Source organism: Buceros rhinoceros, unplaced genomic scaffold (assembly GCF_000710305.1).
Source record: "Buceros rhinoceros silvestris isolate BGI_N320 unplaced genomic scaffold, ASM71030v1 scaffold6956, whole genome shotgun sequence".
Taxonomy (NCBI): Eukaryota; Metazoa; Chordata; class Aves; order Bucerotiformes; family Bucerotidae; genus Buceros; species Buceros rhinoceros.
Window position 1 is genome coordinate 21,590 of NW_010419249.1, and position 20,353 is coordinate 41,942.

The 20,353-nt window shown below is 49.3% G+C and overlaps 2 protein-coding genes across 2 annotated transcripts in view; both read left to right on the plus strand.

The window, feature by feature from the left end:
* The window catches only part of CAPN5 (calpain 5), a 36,977-nt gene that overhangs the window by 6,324 nt on the left and 10,300 nt on the right, over positions 1-20,353 (plus strand). Inside the window, exon 2 of the mRNA XM_010138829.1 lies at positions 10,864-10,995. Within this exon, the coding sequence (XP_010137131.1) occupies positions 10,864-10,995 (132 nt within the window). The remainder of the gene's footprint in view (positions 1-10,863; positions 10,996-20,353) is intronic.
* Positions 15,937-16,416, plus strand: OMP (olfactory marker protein). Its single transcript, XM_010138828.1, has one exon. The coding sequence runs from the start codon at positions 15,937-15,939 to the stop codon at positions 16,414-16,416; it is 480 nt and encodes a 159-aa protein (XP_010137130.1).

Consider the following 20,353-nt stretch of genomic DNA (forward strand, 5'->3'; position numbering starts at 1 on the left):
TCACCCCAGTGAGAACAGGGGGTGATAAGTGCCCGGCATGAATATGGCTCACTGCAGCCTTTGATAAGAAACTAGTCAGCCAGTCTGCTTCAACGCCAGAAGGACACAGCCTTAAATGCAAAAGCAACAGTAAAATCAGTGGATTAGAGTCATTGCTGCTTCCTAATGCAATGGTGCGTCAGTGTCTAGAAGTTACCGTGTTGGTAACGGAGAAGAGCATAATGATAGCAGAGGGTGTTGCAGAAAGGAGCCCTGGGCATCCACTGCCCTCTGAGCTCCGCAGAGGGAATGGGGCAAATCCTCCTGGATTTGGCTCTGGGGTGCTGTAGGGTCACGTTCAGCCTACAGAGCAGGTACAGAGCTAGTGGTGCCCTGGCTCAGCCCAGGCTTTTAATCTTGGTGCAGAACAGGAGATGCTGCACTGCCTGTGAGCTCTACTTTTTTAGCCTTCAGAGGGTCTGGGATTTGGGGGCGATTTGCCTGTGCTGAGGGCAGGCTCAGTCCTGCTGGAACAAGTATCTTTCACTGAAGCCCTTGTAAAGTCCCTGTGCAAAGTCTCAGTCAGGCACGGTGCTGCCTCTTGCAGGAGGTGCATTAAAACCGAGTAAAACCGAGGACTGAGTCTGGCTGCTGCAAGAAGGAAGAAACAAATAGGAGGAAGTGTTGGTGCGGGGACAACAACCAGAGCCACGTTGGGCTTGTGTTGGGAGCAGGAAAGGAGCTATTTCCTTGGTCTGGTGAATTTGAAGCCAGAGGGAATCGTTGTCATATATCAGCTGATTTCTGCATAATCAGAGGTCATAGCACTTCCTTGAATTAACTCCCTGTTGATCTAAACTTGACCTGTTTCCTCTAAGCACTGCTCAGTTTTGTTTTTCCAGGAGAGGCTCTGGATCGCTTGCTCTAAAGACCAGTGTCAGGATTTTTATATATTTTTTTTTTTTTTTTTGGTGTGAATTAACTTAGCTTCAGCATACACCCCTTGGATCTTGTGTGCACACTCACTTCCTTCTGCATTTCTGTTCCCAGAATATGTGGTCAGGGCAGAGGGATACCTACACTGGTAAAGAAACAGGTACAAACCCTCTGTCCATCATCTTTCCTTCTTGCCTCACTCAGCAGAACCTGGACGGCTGTCCAGTCCAGGATGGGTTGACTGGGATGAATAAATGCAGCTAGTGTCTGTCTTTCTAAACACCCCAGGGCAAGGGCTTGTCCTTTCCTTGCTGCCAAATGACTGACACTGTCTGAATTTTTTGTACAGAGCATTAAATTGTCCAAGTTGTCCCTTTTTAAAAGAAAAACCCGGCACAATTTGACAGTAAGTGGAATGGCACTGTTTCTCCTCTGATATATATAATTTAACACAGAGACTGTGCAAATACTGCCCCAAAGTCCTGTGAAGATTTGAAACCTGTTTATAAGGCAGACTGAAATGTGCAGCTCAGGGAAGCATGGTAGGGGGGGATGGCTGTCCTAAGTGAAGGCACTTAGCATCACACAATCATTTACACCTGCGTGTGCTGGAACACTCTGTTGTGGGGGGATGAATTCCTTGGGATGGGGCTGCCCTGCTTGACCATCGTACCCATGCTCATGGCCATCTGTCCTCCACTTGCATGCTGTGTCACTGCCATGTGCGGTTATAGGGTGCTCAGCTCCTTGCTGTGCCCCAGACACCCCTATGGACAGGACAGTCTTGAACTGGGGCACTTGGAGAAGTGGAGAAGAGTGAAAAGCATCCTTGAGAAAGGACAAAGCCTTTAGGTGCTTTGGTAGTGCTCTGAAGTGGTAGTTGAGCTCACCAGGACCAAGCCAGTACAGCGGGGTCCCAAACTGCATGATCTGTTGACCCCTTCACATCCTCATCTGGATGCTCATCTTTATTAAACCCCACCAGTAGGTCCCTTTTAGACTGTCCTTCACAGGATAGCAGCATCCTTGGGTGATGCCCTCATGGGAGCTTGCCAAACGCTTTGGCTTCACTCCCCTTTTTGGCCCTGGCTTCTCAGGTGCCCTGAAGAGATCAGTGCTTAGCCACTGCTCCCAGTCCCAGTAAGGCAGGGTCAATCTGGCACTGCTTCTCCACCCCTTGAGGCAGGTGGTGTCTTGCTCAGATCTCACAAGAAGAAATCAGGCCAGCAAGAGCGAGCTGAGGAATCTGTCCCCTTTGGGTGATACCTGGGGCCAGCAGGAGATATGTTGACGAGCAAGGCAAGGGACTGCAGCTTAGGAAGAGTGACCTCTGTGGTCACAGAGAGATGAAACAAAGCATCCCACATCTTTGGTATTTCTGGATCTTTGGGAAAAAACCACCCTCGGTGATGCATTCCTCCCTGTTCCCCTCCAAGGAGGAAAAGGGTGAACAAACCACCTTAATGGAGAGTGGCCATGGATGGTTAAAGCTTAACTGTGGCCTAATACGAATACCACTGATAGAGTAATGTAAGAATTAATGATGGAAAATGTAAACAGAGCGCTTAATAACTGGAGAAACTGGTTAAAAGTCTAACCATATACATGTTTACCTTGTACACAGCCCGTGTAAACCATGTGGTGAGTTTGTGTGGAGACTCTGTGCTACCTATTGCTGGGAGAACTTCTGCATATTCCTGTCTTGGAGCTGCTGCAGCTGTACCTGCATAGTTGTGTCTCTCAGTAAACTATCAGCAAACTGAGCGTGAGTTGAAGGCTTCCAAGTCTCTTCTGGAAGTGCTGCATATTGCTTGTGTTGCTGGGAAAGTTGAGCAGGTCAGAGGAAATCACCATAGGGGAAAGCGATGTTAGCAAGGAGAGGTGAAGCTTGCTTGAGTTTGACATCTCTGTGAACTCCTGCAGTGTGACTGAAGCCCAAGGCCTCACGGGAGATTTGCTGCTGGTTGTTAAATACAGGCTTCATCCTTTTTGGTGAACACTCCTCTTGGAGGTGCCAGCCAGTGCCAGCCAGCACTGGGTGCTTACAGCCAGCCCTGCTGCCAAGTTTCTCGTCACTTTCGTCTCTCTGTAGTGACAGAATCATTTTCTCTAAATAACGCCCCCTTTTTTGTCCCTTCTCCCAGCTAACAGAAGCTCATGAGTCCTCATTTCTAGAGGGAGGTTTTCTCATAAAGTGGCTTTCTCTGTTTGTAAAGCTACACCCAGAGCATGAATAACCAGAATAGGTGTGGGCTGGAAGTCATCTCTTTAAATGGCTTAAGCTCATGATAACTTCTTCATTGTCGTTGCATTGGACTGTGGTGGGGTCAAGTCCTGGTCTTGGATCAAGGTACTGCTGTGCTATAAATATGACTCAGTCACAAACCAAAGGGCAGTTCCTCACCCTCGGGGGTAAGGGAGATATCTCTGTGTAGTTAAAAGGTTTTGATTTGAGACACGCACTTGGGAGGGTGGAGGTAATTTTCCTTTGCAGCTTTGGGTTTTTTCTTTTCCCATCAATAATGTGGCTCTTAGGATAATTAAAATAACAAACCAAACCAAACACCCTGCGTGATTTAGATTCCTAAATCTCATTTTAGAAGATTGGCTTTTGGTGAGACACAGGAACTGGGATTCAGGCAGGGCAGCATTCGGCAGGCACAAGTGCCAAACCTGAATTATGTCGCTTGGAGGCAGAAACAGTGCTTGCTCCCTGATTTCACAATAGCTCTGCGATGAGTGGGTGGTTTTGGACCATTCCTTCTTCCCACCAGCACATCCCCGCTGCCACGTCCTTTGGGTTGGGCACTGATGGCTCAAAAGTGGTGCAAGCTGTGGAACATTCTTACGGCTCATGTGGTTCCTGGTCTCTCACTTGTACCAATGTGACTTTGAACCTCCCAAAACCAAGTTTGCAGCCTGATGCCGATAGTTTCAAGCCAAAGCACTTCCTCTGTTTGAGGTTAGACCCCACGGCTAGAAGTGCTGGCGAAACTGAGGGCACAGCTTTGCCATGGTGAAAGGACAGGCTTTGCAGGGTAGGTGTTATTTAAACCCATGGTGCTCCCATTCTTCCCACCAGCACATCCCCGCTGCCATGTCCTTTGGGTTGGCCAGTGATGGCTCAGAAGGGGTGCAAGCTGTGGAACATTCTTACGGCTCATGTGGTTCCTGGTCTCTCACTTGTACCAATGTGACTTTGAACCTCCCAAAACCAAGTTTGCAGCCTGATGCCGATAGTTTCAAGCCAAAGCACTTCCTCTGAGGTTAGACCCCACAGCTAGAAGTGCTGGAGAAACTGAGGGCACAGCTTTGCCATGGTGAAAGGACAGGCTTTGCAGGGTAGGTGTTATTTAAACCCATGGTGCTCCCAAACCAGGATTGTTCCTCTCCCTGCTAGTCCTTAGCACTGTCCAAAGGGAACTTGCTCAAAGGAGATCTGTGGGAGAACTCAAGATTGGGATATAATGAAGGATGAGGAGACTCGGGAGAAGGTGGCTGGCAGCACTGTGGTTAATCGGAGGGTGTATCTGTCATAGGCTGTTGAAATTAAAACAGCCATGGAAGCTTATTTTTGTTTCTCCTCCTCCACCTCTCTGGTGTAGCTCCTTCGAGCCCATGCCTACATGCACTAAGATTTAAGGGAAGGACATCCAGGTAGAGCCATCTCTGAGAGTTGCTGTGCTTGCTCGTCCTCTTCTTCACTTCTCCAGACTGTAGATTTATGCACTTGTAAGGGTCAGGCTGGCTCAGCCGATGCAGCATGAAAAGGAGCCAGATGCCTTCATTTCCATAAACGAACGATGGCTCGTGTGATGACTGGACTGTGCTGGGTCTTGATACCAACAGGGACCTCCAGATGGTATAACCTGGGGCAGGTCATCTCACTGCTCTCAGCATCCTGCCCTCAGTTTGTTAGTGAGGCATGCAAAGACTTTCCCTGCTTTGGTGCTGAGAACTACAGATCTCAGGGCTGTCAGGATCCAGAGGGTATTTTTATTTGGCAGCTCTGCAACCAGATGCATCAAAGCAACTCGCTGTGAGAGAGGCAATGTGGGGAGGACTGTGTCTGAATGCATGGAGATGCTAAAAGCAAGGCTGTGGTGGCCTCTGCATCAGTCTTGGCTGGGTATAGACCAAAGAAGTCCTGGGCTAAGTAATGGTGAGTCCTTCCAAGAGTGCATCCCTGGAGAACATGGGTGGGAGGAACAGGAACAGCAGACCAAGGTCTCTGCACTTGTTCCAGTCTCCTTCCCCTCCATCTCCTTCTCTGCTCCTGGGGAGGTGCAGAGATCTCACAGCATGTTGCGTCTCTCCACATCTCATTGCTTTAACAGAGACTCTTCGGTGCCTTTGTTCTTTGAATACCCAGAAGATAAAACCACAGAGGGACCTGTCAGGGCTGCTAAACCTGCACATTGACCTTTAGATCTTGTTTGCCACCGTCACCGCTCCTTCTGGTGCCAAAACAAATGGCACAGTGTGGTGCTGAGGTACACAAGCAGAGGCATGGCGTTGGAGGGGAGTGTATTTTTTTTATGTCTGTCTTCACATGCAAGTCCTGTTTGCTGTGGGTGGAGTGTCCAATGCCCTTTGCATGGTGTGGGAGATGATAACAGACGCAAATGTGTATATACTAAGATATGCTGGGTGGATTAGCATTGGGGATGCCTGACTGAGGCCATACAAACTCCCCTGAATAGCTTTGTAGGGTCTAGATATTACCAACCAAACCTACCCTTCAATGGTGTGAAGCTGAGCCACCGAGGTTATAATTATTAGTAGGGCCTGTAGTGACAGGACAAGGGGTGATGGTTTTAAACTCAAAGAGGGAGATTCAGACCAGAGAGAAGGAAGAAATGTTTGACACTGAGGATGGTGAGACCCTGGCCCGGGTTGCCCAGAGAGGTCGGAGAAGCCCCATCCCTGGAACTATTGCAGGTCAGGATGGACATCGGGGCTCTGAGCAAGCAAGTTGAAGACGTCCCTGCTCAGTGTAGAGAGGTTGGACTAGATGAGCTTTGAGGGTCCCTTCCAACCCAAAACAATCTGTGATTCTATGATTTTACGATTCTATGGTAAACCTCTGAAAACAGGGACCCCTGGTTTTCCAACCTCGCACTATTTCCCTTCCTTACATCACCCTGGTATACATTTTTTAATTGCCCTTTTTGCAAAATCACATCCCAATGAAGGCACCTGCAGCGAGGCAGCACAGGGACCTTTGCTGCAGCTGTGTCACTGTTGCTTGCTGTGCTGGGATGCCTCTTGCTCTCTTGACTGTGTGAGTGACATTTAAGACGCAGGATCCTTCTGGATCCCCATTGCCTGGGAAGGGGGAAGCACAGCCACACTAATAGATTATCTCACTGATTTTGCAAGCCTGAGTGAAATCATTGCTGCTGAAACAGCCAGGCTCTGCGATGCGATTAGACCAGTCTGAAAAAAAAAAGGCCCTGACACACAGCAGATGTTGTATCTCACGTGGTTATTTTGCCCCCTCAGCTTTCTCCCTCCCCACAGCTGGCTTGACACGATCCAGATCCCCAGTGAATCTAAAGCTCAGAAATCTGCACTGGGAAACATTTATGATAAGACAGTCACCCATTATAAAGCCAATTAGAGGGTGATTAGCTCATTATTGCTCTGTGTGGAATTGGACGGGCTGGAGAAGATGAGAGTGATATTTTCTGGTTTAAATGCATTTGGAAGGAAATTGTATGTCTTGGAGGAAAGAGTACCAAAAGGGAGAGCAGAGGAAAAGCCCACATGCTTCTTGCTGGGAAGCAAAATTACACCAAGTGCAAGAAAATTGCACTGATTGGGTCTTTTTTTTTTTTTCCTTAATGGATTTCAACAACCCAAAGCAAATAGGAACAAACAGACCTGGTACCTCTGCAATCAGCCTCTCATCGACAGGGACTTCAAAGCCCTCTCCCAGCCCTGGCTCTGATTTCCACCTCTGTCCCACATCCCTTGCAGGAGAAAGGATATGGGAAGGAGGATATGAATCACCAGAACTTCGAATTACGTGTTTGGCCCTCCCTGTGTTGTCAGGCTGTATCTTTCCATAGGACCATCCCTACAAGCTTTCTTCAAGACGTATTTTGTTGCCTGGAACTCAGCGGCCATTTCAGCAGGCAGTTTTGGGGTGAGCAAATAATCTCTGATGGTGTTTAGGAACCTTGGGATCCTCCAAGGCGGGTTCTTCTTGGGGGTAAAGAGGCATGGATGGTTCTCTTGGCCACGGTGGAGTTAAGAGCAACACATCAAAGCCATAGCTTCTGGCTCCCCATCCCCCCATTCCTTACTTTTCACCATCTGTGTCCAGACTAGGAACTGGCTGGGATGAGATGAACAGACTCATTGCTTGAGGAAGCCTTGGGTGGCATGGGGCAGTTTGAGCTGGTTCTGTGGTGGCTGATGCGTGAACCTGAAAGGCCCCCAGGGTGTGTGTGTGTGTGCATGTTTGCGGGCTGCCCTCTTCTCGGAGTTGTGGTGCCAAGAGGGTGATGTGATGTTTGCTTTTTGGAGAAGCACCTACCTGGGTAAATGTTGTGGTTCACCTGGTTTCTGCCTGCTGCATGGGAGGGAGGGGAGGAAACCAAGGTGGTGACTTTCTGTGATCAGGGCATCTCTGCTTCTCTCCTCCCCTTTCACATACAGACCTCCAGGACCTCTTATTTCAGTCTGGCTGCAGAAAAATCTCTATCTCTTTCATCTCTGTCTGCAGGAAAAGGAAAGCAGAGTTCAATGGTTTTCTTGGCTCTTTTTGACCTAGTTCCCACTGGTCTCTAGTTCATCACCCACCTCTGTATGTGAGCATGGTGTTTCTTGGCTCTGAGGGTGCTTTGCACGCTGAAGGTGCTGCATCGCGTTCCAGGGCCCCACGGTGCTGCATGCAATCCTGGGCATCGCAGCCTTGCTGAAGCAGGGCCTTGGTCCCTTACTCCCACCTCAGGAGCACCCAGGGAATGTCATCTCTGTGGATTGAAGGCTACGCAGTCTAGACCAGGGCCAAAATGTGTGAGTGGGAGCTCAGCACTTCCAGTGGGGACTGAAGAATCCAAGTAATTTAATACTGGGAAGCTCCAGTCTAAGGGATTTAGGAAACTTCAGGAGGTTCTGCTGGGGAGACTGACCCACAAATGAGTCTTACCCTGATGGGATCAGCTCTGCAGCGTTAGAGTGAGGAGGCTTTGAGTTGGTGAGATAGATAGACTGGATGATCTTCAGAACCTTCTTCCTTCTAACAACACTGATTTAGTGATTCTATACTTAGGATCACTGAGAGTCCGGTGGGACCAAGCTCAGCCCTAAGGCTTGAGGGTACTGTGTGGTCCTTTTGCAGGGAAGCCCTTCTCTGCCTCTTAGGGTGGACTCCTGGGAAGACTTGCTGAGCATTTTGGGATTTGCACAAGTTTTGTGAAGAGGTCACATGTGGTGCTTCCTTCCAGCCAGGCCTGTGTATCATGCTGGGCTGATCCTTGTGCAGAGCATCGCTCCTTCTGCGAGGTCTGATGCATCTCCAGACACCAGACATGCAAGATTCTGGGTCGAGGAAGAGGCTGTCACCCCCTTCCACAGCAGAAGATGGTAGTATTTAGCAACCTTCTTGCTCTTAGGAAACTTCCAATTCAGCTGCAAACTGCTGTGGAGTTTTGCACATTATGAGGGAAGGAGGTTAGAAAGTCCAAGGGCTGATAAGTTGAGAGCAAGTGTGTGCTTTCAGCCACATCCACGCTGGACCCAAAGCACCTTGAAACGCCACATCCAAGTGTGGACCTGCATGGGAAACACCTACTGCAGCATCTGAAGAGTGGGTGAATGAATCCTTCAAGAAGGATATGCCCTTAGGGAGCTGTCTGCATTATGGGGTAAAGAAGCTGAGTCAAATGAGAATTGTGTTTTTCAGAGGGCACCTGCCCTGGCATGGGCATCTCCAGCCATGGCACATGCATTGCTGCCATGCAGTCCGAGAGAGCAGGGGCTGCTGAGCTGCACCATTCCTCTGTGCTTGGGCAGGCTGCTCTTCTGATGAGTACATAGGGCTTTCCTCTATTAAAATGAGCAGTCACGGGGTTTTAATTTGCAAACTCTTCCCTGGTGATGGGAAATCACATCCTAGTGATGGGAAATCACAGCTGGTGATGGGCAATCACAGCTAACTGGTAGCTCTGCTCTCAGGAAAGGTCCCTGAGCATCTTACACCCTCTACCCTATGCTACTGCCTCCTACTGCCAACCAGGATATGTTTTTCATGGTTTCATGTTCTCCCTTGTCTACGTGATACCAAGCAACTCCTTTTTTGTACACTGCAGATTCACCCAAAGGTAGAAAGGCAGATCCTCAAATGGGGCAAACACAGCGCCTCTTCCTCCCAGAGCAGGATCACTAAGAGTTGATCTTGCAGACATCCCAACAGACAGGATGGATGCATTCCTTGCTGCTGGGTGCTTCCTCGGTGGTACAAAAGTGGGGTTTCTCCCATCTTTGCCTGCTTTCAGAGATGCTGAGAAGTGCAGGTAGCTCTTGCCTTTGGTGGCTGTCACCTTGCTTCCCTCTAGCGCTTAGCACAACCTCCTGCAACACCAGCAGCTGGGCGGGGATTAGTCTTCCCCTTTGGGTTTGATCCCTGACCAGTTTTTGTCTGGATGGGGCTAAGGTGATTTTTTTAGGTGTACGGTGCTGGCTGGGTTAGGTGGGAGTAGCAGGAGGTGCTTATGAAGCAATGATTTCTGTTCCTCCCCGTGATAAGCGGAGGCGATGCCAGTCCTCATGTGCAAAATGTGGAGGGAACACATTATTGTGGGTGCAGCCAGCCTGAAAAAAGTGGAAGATGTGGGGGAAGATGGAAAAATCTACTTTTCCTTTTCCCCCTTCAAATGAAACATAATAACAAAGGGGAAAAGGTTCTTTCAGCTCTTTGTCTGTCCCATCTACTCCCAGCCTCCAGCTGGACGTGACCTTCCTTCCAAGCTAGACTGATCAGAGGAAAACAAAAAAACAACAGCAAAAGCAGCGTTTCACACGAAGCTTGCTCAACACCCTGGAATTTAAATGATTTCTTGGCCAGGTTCTAAGTGGGAATGGGAAGAAGGGGTCAGTCTGGCAGGAGTCAGGCAGAGGAAGGGTGATGGCGTTGGTGCCTGAGTGATTGGAGGGATGAGCTCCAAAACCTCCTAGCTGCCTCCTACTCAAGTTTCTCCATTCGTGGTGCCCATGCACAATCCACCATGCTGATGTTGGTGTCAGAATGAACACTTCGTTTTCCCGGCCCAGGTGCTTTTGCCTCACCGAATTTTCCTCATCTGCTCTGCTAAAATCTGGAAGGACAGACCTTTTGGGTGAGGACACTTGCTTCCGGACTTTAGCTTCTTGCAACCATGTCTGAAACCTCTATCTTGAGCTTTCCTGGGTGAACCATCTGATTTAGGCACTGCGATTCCTCATCTAAACGCCTGGCTCTGACCTGCTCCTGCAGGGTTCTGGTTTGGGATATATCCACCAGTTCCAGTATGGGAGATGGTGGGTTTGGGTGATGCTCTGCAGCGCAAAGTAAGAGAGGGAGAAGCTTGTAAAGCAGTCATGGAGTAGAGATGAAGGGCTCATGAGAAATAACAAAGACTGTCCTTAGAAGAGAAGATGGGTCACTAGGGCTGTAATGGTGTGAAAACGCACCATTATCACCAGGGATAACTATAGCAAAGCTGTACTGATGCTGGAACAGAGCAGTGACACTTTGACAGTCTCCATGTCCTGGTGAGAGCAGAAGGCAGGACAGGGTCCTCCTGCCATTGGTGTGATGAGCGAGGCCAGCAGAAAGCTGCAGGTGGGATTTAAATGGAGCCTGAGGAAGAAAGAGGTTGTCCTTTGCAAAGAAGCCTCACTCCTGATTTCCCTGTCTCCTCACTTACCCAGTGTGTCTGTTTTTCTCCTGTCCCACAGGAAATCTGCGATGATCCACACCTCTTTGTGGACGGGATCAGCTCCCACGACTTGCACCAGGGCCAGGTTGGGAACTGCTGGTTTGTGGCTGCCTGCTCCTCCCTGGCATCCCGGGAGTCTCTGTGGCAGAAGGTAAGCAGTTTCCCATGCCAGGGCAAGTCCTGAAAAACTGTTTGTGTGCAAAAACCTCCCTTGAAGGGCTGTCTTACAAGGAATTAGTCACCGTGACTACAGTCACATCACACTCCAGCCAAACCCTTGACCACTTTCTCCTTAACCAAGTGGATCAAGCCCCATCTTGACCTCCAGATCCCAAATCTGACTCTCCCTACTCTAAAATAACACAAAAATCAACAAGAATAAAAAAATTCAGGATGCTCAGCTGCAGCATTTGGGCCTGTTTGCCTAGTTACCATGGTGTTACCTCTTTTCGGCTGCTCAATGTGTGCCCACCTTGGCCATGAGACACCTTGCACTGAGGCAGATAGGATGATTTAAGGGTATAGTATCTCTCCCAAGGTGCTGCTTCCCCAAAGCATTCATCCCTGGCATGTCCCGTGGCTGGACTGCACCATGTAGCAGTGCTGCAAGCGTGGGGTCCAAAGGGACTGTGTTGTGAGCTAGAAAGCCACCAAGGAGCTACACCAGAGCAAGGGGCGGCAGACCTGGGGAGCAACCACAAAAATACAGGGCGGGAAGGAGGTGCTCAGTGCCACATCCTTGGACAGTCTCTGCCTGTCTCCTCCATGTCCTCAGATGCAGAGGAAGTCAGTTTGGTGAGGGTCAAGGCGGGGGAGCTTCAGACCCTTGTGCAGGCGTGCCTCATCGTAGGACAAGGGACCAGCAAGTTGAAAGCAGCTTTTCCTAGATTTCACTGCCAGACGCAGCCACCAGTATGTGCAGACAGCATCACCTCCTTCTCCCACAGCCTCCTACTGCAACGGACCCAAAAGGGGTCCCTCCACCCTACACCTTTGCATCTGCTCTGTGTGCTCTGACACTCCTGGTCTCTGCTGCGCATGGTTTTTGTGGTCATGAACACTAAACTCAGGAATTCGTGGTTTTTGCAGCATCCTCATCTTCTGTTAAAACCAAGGTTTTTCTGTACATGGGAACAGAGGGGTTGTTGTTGGCTTCTGGGTAAGCAGAAGGTTTCCTCCCGTCATGGCTGTGGTGACTGTTGTGGCTTTTATTACAGGGGTGGTGCAGGGGGTTATTTAGCTTGTTCCTCTGCATCGATGTCACCCAAGGGGAAGCAGGTGAGTTGTCTTCCCTTCTCGCCACTCACTTCCATCCCTGCCCTGGGAAATGCCAGCTGAGCAGAAGCTGGGTCCCTTTGGACATCTCATTATTTCAGTTTGCCAGCGGCATTGCTTTTCCTCCCTTGGCAATTTGGCTGTGGGTGTTTGTAACTTCTCATTTTCCATGCTCTTAACTCTCAGAGGCTCTTCTCTACCTGCCTCCTCCTTCTTTTGGAAAGATTTGTTTCTGACAAAAGCACAAGCTGCAGCCTTCTTCCCAAGTCTTCCCTCCCAGTGATGTTCGGTTTGCTGTGGTGTACACTACAGGGCTCCAGTCAGACATGATTCAGCACGCCCCTGCTTTTGGAGACCCCTGAATTAGATGGGACCTTTGCTCCGCCTTTGCAAGGTGGTTTGAGAGCTTGTGATGAACTGCAAGGAGCAAGCATGGCTATGAACTGCAGCAGCAACTTTTAAAGCAAAATGGGAGACACTAAGTGCACAGATTAACCCCTTTGTCCAAAGAGACACCAGCTCTGCTGTATGTGCTGGGATTAGAGCATGGTACTTGTCTGAGCCCTTCGCTGGCCCAGAATGGTGGACCTCCTGGTCCTTGGTGCAGATGCATGTTCAACTGTGATAACATTGCTGGAGGTACATGTTGCTTCTTGGCCCTCAGACATCTCCGCGTGCAGGACCCAAAACCTGCAGGGCACACCTTTGACTGGTCAATATGCTTATGCAAGCCACAGTTGCGAGGACAGACAAGGCAGCAAAACACTAGGTTTTAAAACCTAGTTTAAAACCTGGTTTTAGTGTCATTAGACACCAAAATGTCTCTGATTCAGGGTCTGGGAGGTGCTGAAAGATGCTGACGCAAGTATTAGTATCACTGAAGTATCAGTACAGGGATCTTGGCCCAGGTCTCCCATTCCTCCTAGAAAATGTATCTCTGATTTACACCAGGATGTAACTTAGGCTCAGTGTGTCCCTCACTCCACTTCATACAGTGGAACCATCTCTCTCAAGTGTGGGCTGGAGGAAAAACCTTCAAGAGAATAAGATGGGTCAGCACATCCTTGTGTATCCCAAGAGATTATTTTATTCACATACTTCCTTCCACCTCACCCCAAGCCTCTCTCCAGTCCCTACTTCCCATTAAATCTGTATTGTTTGAGTTACTCTGTTGGAATGGGGTACTGGAATTTATTTTACAGCTAAGTTCTTGAGTCTTGGCTGACCTTACATGGCTTTAGGTGTGATAACACCCTTTCTGTGACCTTTCAGATGTGTTTAGCTCTTGTGAAAAGAAGTGAAGCCCTTGAAATGGGGGGGATTAAATAATTTCCAGCAGCACTTTGTCCTTAAGGGTTGTCTGGATCTGTACTTGTGCTCCCACAGGTTGCATTAGTATTGCTCAACAAGTAAGAGACAGGGGCCAGGCTCTGAAGCCAAGTGGTTCGGACAACCCTGCATCTACACCACCTAGCCTGACTTCCTTCCCTTCTCAGCTGCTTCCAGAGCACAGGGCAATCTTGGATGGGACAACATGAGCAGATGGCTCTGAAGGTATCCATCTCCCAAAGTCCATTTTGCATAGGTCTTCTACAACCTGGGGTTAGTTATTGCTCTCTGGGGGCACACTGAAGTCCGATGCTGTGCCTCAGCAGGACAGGGAAGGACCACCACATGGTGCCTGGGAGCTGGGTTCCCACTGCAGTCCATTCATCATTAGGTGCAAGATCATTGCTCCTTCTACTGTCACATGTAGCTCAGCTCAAAAAGGTCTCCAGAGTTACCTGAAGGGATTTTTAACTTCTAAAACCCAAAAGTTGGATCAAAAGTTATTGCTAAAAGTGTTTTAAAGCTAGTAAACAAGTGAGGCAAGAGTTCACTTGGGCCCCAGGTGTCTGTAGCTTGTCTGGCCGAGGCCAGTTTCTCATGGTCTTTTTTGGGAAGGACTTCTTCTTCAAGTCAAAGTGATAGCCTCCAGGGATGATACTGGGTGGTCGTGAGTCAAGCATGAGAGCGCAGGTCTCACAGCACAGATGCTGGCACAGCCTTTTGTAAAAATATTTTAGAAATATTTTCTAAATACTACAAATAATATTTACAAATATTGAAATATTTGTAAAAATATTTTAGAAAAAAACATTTCTTGGAGTTTATTTCACACAGCATGGTGTGTGGCAGGCCAGCCTAAGTCACGGACAGGATGGAGAGAACCCAAACAACCTGACTCCACACAATGTCCACTCTAAGGCTTTATGCTGAAACTCCTGCAGTCTCTGAGTGTCCAAAGACTCTATCTCAAAGACACCACAGTGTGCTTGCAGAAGTCAGGCCGCTTCCGTGCTGCACCTAAAGCCATGTCTGTGGTTTAGCCATTGTTTGATGGGCTGCTTGGTAGAGGGAAGCATGGCTTGGCTTGGCACCTTTCTTCACAATTCACAGCCTCATGCAGTCACCCAGCACCCTGCAAGGAGAAATATGTTCACCACTATCTCCTTTTATCCCATCCACTGTCTGGAAAACCCACCAGCCCAACACCAGTGCTCTGGGTTTAATAGTGCCCCAGCAATTGCTGGGAAATGAATGGTTCCAGGTTGGATGTTGCTGGTGCCCATGTGGGCTCAGAGCATCCTTACAGTGCCTGGGAATAGGCTGTTTGCATCTTGGACCTGCTTCTTCACCTGGGCCAAAGACACAAGCATTAAGCTGAAGAATATATCTGAGTTCCCCTTTCCAAAGCTCACTAAAGTGAAGCCCACATGTGGGCACCCTCTCCAACATCGGCCCAGTCCATTTGAAGGCAGGCAGACCCACACTGAATTTTTGGGACCCACCTGCTGCTGCAGGAGCAGTGTGCAGCCCAACTCCTGCCAGTTGTGCTGTCCGGAAAAGGACACCAGGTCCTGAAGGACAAACAAGTACCATTGCAGAGGTGAAGGCCAAATGTGGGCGCAGCCAGCAGAATAAGGAAAATTATTCTTTCTCTCTGTCTGGCATTTGTTAATCCCCATCTGGGCACTGTTTTGGGGTCCCCAGAAGAAGACGGTGGTAGGCTGAAGGGAGCCTGATGGACAACACAAGATGGTCTAGAGAACAGGACATATGAGGAGAGGCTGAGAATAGCAGGTTTCTGCACCCAGGAGGAGAGAAGGCAAAGGGGGAGCTTATTGCTGTCTGCAGCTACCTAATGGGAGGCTGCAGGACAAGATGGAGCCAGACTCTTGCTGGGAACAAAAGACAACAGCACAAGCTGAAGCTTATCTTCAGCATGAGGATGGTCAGACACTGGAATGGGGGCCCAGAAAGGCTATGGGATCTCCATCCATGGAGATACTCAAAGATGAACTGGACAAAGCCCCGAGCAACCTGATTTAACCCTGAAGTAAGTCCTGCTTTGGACAGCAGGTTGGACCAGACCCCTCCAGAGTGTCCTTCCAACCTGAATTACTCCAAAAGCCTACACTCAGAGAAAGCCACTGCCACCCAGACCTGTTAGGTGGCATCCCTGGCTGCATGCTTTTGTTTCAGGCTAACTAGCTGCTGTTGTCAGGGAGGTTGCCAGGGAGACTGACATCAGACATCCATTCCCTATAGATTATCTTGCACAGCAGCACCATCAGTTCCAAATCTGCAAATGAGGCAGGAGGGCACCCAGAGGAAGTCCCGAAGGGCGTTTTGCGTCACTGGCCCGGGTTGCCTAGCACCACTGGGACCATGGAGAGGGGGCACCAGCTCCTGGGGCTCGGTGGATTTTTCATCCTGCATGTCCTGTTTGAGAGCCAAACGTTGCTGCAGACCTGACAGAGGAGCAGCCGAGATGATGGCAGCCAAGGCAGGGATGCTCGAGCTGCCCTTTGTCCACGATGACCAACTCACCCAGTGCATGCAGCTGCGATTCCAGAGCCTGCAGCAAAAGAACATGAGGCCCCAGGATGGTGAGAAGCTGCTGCTTCCCAATGAACACATCTACCGAGTGGATTTCATCCGGCAGCACAACATGTGCTTCCTCCACTGGGACATCCAGCTGGAGACACCTGGGAAGGTCACGGTGACCGGCACTTCCCAGCACTGGACTCCTGATCTCACCCATCTTATGAACCGGCAGCTGCTGGAGCCAGTGGGTATCTTCTGGAAGAAGCCAGGGGCCAAGGAGGTGAAGTGCAATGAGGCAGATGCCCAGGAGTTTGGGGAGCGGATAGCAGAGTTAGCCCAGATCCGCAAGGTGATGTATTTCCTCCTCACTTTCACCGACGGCCTTGAACCAGCTCAGCTGAAGGGCTCCATTGTTTTTAAAGCCTGATCCCCTCTTGCTCAGCCCTTCTTGCTACAGCTATGCTTTTGGCTTCATTTTTCTTTCTTTTGGTTCAGTTCTTGGTTCAGTTTTTTATGTGGTTCTTCTTTTTATGAGGGACAGCATCACGAAAAAGTGGAGGAAAGCATGGCACTTGTGGAGCCCCTCAACTCTGCAAAATTCTCTCTGTGTGTGCTGTCCTCTGTATGAATGATGGGGATGAGGGAGCCATGAGCTTGCTGCTGTATTTCCCTAGGGTGTAAGACTGCATGCTTGTGAATTCAGTAGGGATTCACCAGGTCTGACTAGCACAGGGTCTTGCTGGCTTGAAAATATGAGGCTGCCTTAAGCCCTCCAATTGTGGCAACTGCATACCAACAGCGTGATGGAAGAATAACAAATTGCCATACTAGAAACAGGAGAGACAACTTCCAGTTTCCATCCTAGCCGTTAAAAAAAGGAGAGCTTGTTTGTGATGGAGTGCTTCTCCTTGCAAGGATGCTGAGTGCTCGCAGGCTGCAGTGACTCTTTCTGCGACTGTGGCTGCTTGGTGTCTCTGAAGACCAGTCCCTTGGAAGATCACCTTGCCATGAAGCTGAAGTACGTTTGGACATACTTTGTTCTGCAGATTGCAGACCCACTGGACAAACTGGTGCAGGGATGTTGAACCCCCCTTTTCCTGGCAGCCACCACCATTCTCTGCTGGGGGGGGTCACTGTGGCGAGGTGTACTGCAGCATGTTGCTCACCTTGTGCTGCCTGGCGATTGTGGGTCCTGAGATGGGTTGGAGCAGATGTGCAGAGCTGGGTGAGTGAGCCAGCAGTGAGTGCCCTGCAGCAAAAACAATTTGTGCATTGTTGCGCCCTTGAAGCATACATGAATGTATTTACTCCAGAGCATCTATAGAGAGCTGTGAGGCTGCAGAGGACTCTGCAAACCACAGAGCAGGATCCCTCTGCTGCTGTCCCCCAAAAGCAGTATCTCCTATCTTCTACAAATGCTAAGGCAGGGAGTGATATCTGGGTGGCCATGGGAGCAAAGAGGAGATGGTACGTTTGCAAGTTTAGGATCAGGAGGGTATTTCACACCTGGCTTGTCCCATGACTGTGAATAAACTTTGGATATTCCTTTTTCCTCCACCAAAAAGTGGAGGGTACTTTGGTGAATCTTCTTAGGACCCACAGACAGAAATGTCCCTTGAAAGAGTGAAGTATAATTGCAATTGGTCCTTTGCTAAGATTGCATTCACATGTGGGCAAACGCTCCTTGAGGTATGGCCTGATACCTTCCTGAGATGTATAAGGAGGGGGCAGTGATGGGAAAGCCAGGACAAGGTGACTTTGTACCCATGGCCTACTGACTTGTACAGATCCTCCCCAAAAGAGTCCAACCTCTTCTTCAAAGCCTCCAGAGGTGCAGATTCTGTGCCTTCCCCAGCCCAGCAATAGTGTATGAAATGATATGCACAAGCTATGCTGGGCAGCGAGGAGAAGGAAAGCAGAAAGACCAGCTACTGTCTGGAGAGATGGTGAGAGGTTCACAGCCAAAGCTCAGCAACCACCGAATCATACAGCCATGCCATAGGCATTGCCAGAGAAGTTGATGTCTTTGTTTAGACCTCAAGAAATGCTGAACTCAACGAGGAGAGAGAAAAGTGGATGCATCCCTACTTGGCTATAGCGTGGACCCACTGTGGGCCAAACCCACTTCTAGGGTCTTGGCAGACTTTCCCATAAAAGACCCCCCCCGGTACATCCCAGAGCAGAGCTCCTGCTGACTACAAACCTCATTAGACCATAACAAGAGCCACTGCCAAAATCCAGAGGGGTTTTTGCATGCCAGGTCTCACAAGATGCCATTACTACATTGTTGGTGGCTGGGGTAGTATTCTTGCTGCAGATACCTCGCTGGGTATTGATGTACCACAGTAAATAAAAGCCTAGATAACAGGGTTCCCCTAAAGGACTGGGGCTGTGTGTGTCTTCTTCATGCTCTTTGTGGAAGCTGTCCCAATTCTCCACACAATAAAGCAGCACCCACCAATTTTTAACTTGCTATTGGTATTTTTGAGCACCTTTTTGTTTCCTGTAAAAAGTAAAATGAACATTTACCTTCTTTTTCTCTTGGTGTGAAAGGTTTAATGGGATGTTTAGTAGTTTTATGTGGTTTGGGGAGGGGTTTGAAGCTCAGCAGAGGAGAGGAAATGATCCTCAGGTGTATCCTCCTTTCCATCAGAGATGGTGGTGGGAGGTCAGGGGGGCATTGTGATCTCTCTCTGCTCCACGGAAGATGAGCCTGTTTATGCCAGTCACTGAAACTCTCCCTATGCAGTTTCAGCATCCCATAAAGGCCTTCAGATACGCCACTGTCTCCCATCTCCCAGGGGAATTTTGTCCCAGTTTGTACATGCTTCAGCAGATTGGCACAGTTGGGTCTCTCCCTCTCCCTCCTGATCTGGCAATTTCCCAGCGGATGAGCTCCTGCTTGGAGGAATTGGCATCTGTCAAGTCCTCCTTCTAATCAGGGACATTTCTCCGGGGTCACAAATGCTTTCCTCTTAATTAGCCACTTAAGAAAAATGAGAAAAGCCCTAAACCAGCTTAGGGTAAATGAACCTGGTGTTTCTGGCCTTCCAATATACCTGTCTCTGAGCCTTCACTGTAAATTTGTCCCACTGAAGAGTGTTACAGCTCCAGATTTTGGGAGCCTCTAAGCAAAAAGCAACACAAAAAGCTGGGTGAGTGAGGAGATGTGGTCTCCACTGCCTCAGTGTCACACAACCAAGGTGAGTCCAGCACTCAGTAGGATCCTGGGTTGGGTAGTCCGTGGCATGCTCTCCAGCATCCTCTGAAGAGGGATGGGGATGACTGGGTTGGTTTCCTGGAAGTGGGTGGGAGCCATAGACCTCAGTCGCGTGATGCTCTCCTGGAGGGATCCTGGCTCCAGCTACTGCTGGGGTTCGTGGATGTGCCCCACATTAATCTTTTAGGTGATACGCAGCATCAGGTCACAGACAGGGGTTGTGCTGGATGCCTCGAAGTGTGATGTCCCAATAGGCACCACATCCAGAGCTGCCACCTCTCCCCTACAGCCAGGGGAGTCACAGCCACCTTGGCCAGGGGGTGAAGCAACTGGAGGCACACTTGGCCCAGGTAGGGTGCTACGGGGAGGAACCTGATGTTTGATCTCGCACATTTCTCTTTGGCAGGTTGAGGACACATTGGGCTCTGGAGTTCAGGCTTCTCTTGTTTCACCTTGGGTGGAGTAAAAACACGACCGGTCCTTGCTCCTTGCCCGTTTTGCTCCTTGCTCTGCTTTTGCTATATTCAGCATCAGAAGTTGTTTTCAGCACTGCCCCCAAATGAAGGGACAGGGGAGGATGGTGGGGACCAGTATCTCCTGCTACCACTGACAGTAATGGCAAGTCTCAGAATCAGCCAGCTGGAAGCAATCACTACCAGCTCTGGCTGACAAGCTGCCTCTAATCAATGCCATAATAATTTCTAAGCCCACATTAATAGCAGGTTGATTAACACGATGATCCTCTATGACAATTCATTAGGATGAGCTCCAATCAGGAGGGGAATCGATAGGGCCTGATGTAGGGCTGTCTGGCCTTTCCTGGCACTCCCCCAGAGGAAGTCTGGGGCATTGTTGTTAACACTCTTGGAAAACACCAAATCCTCCAAAAGTGGCTCTTTTTCATGGCTCTGTCTGCTCTGCTTCTATTGATCCAGACAACTCAAGAGTGCCAGTAAACTCTCAGGCGTGAAGGCATCATTAATATTTCAGTGTAGGAGGAATAAGAGCCCTGGGCTGGGTCATTGCCAATAGTTAAGGAGTCAGGGGGTCTCCAGAGATAAGGTTCTCTGCAGAGTTATGGCTTCATGACTGCAACCAAAAAAAAAAAAAAAAAAAAAAAAAAAAGGGTAACAAGGGGGGACAC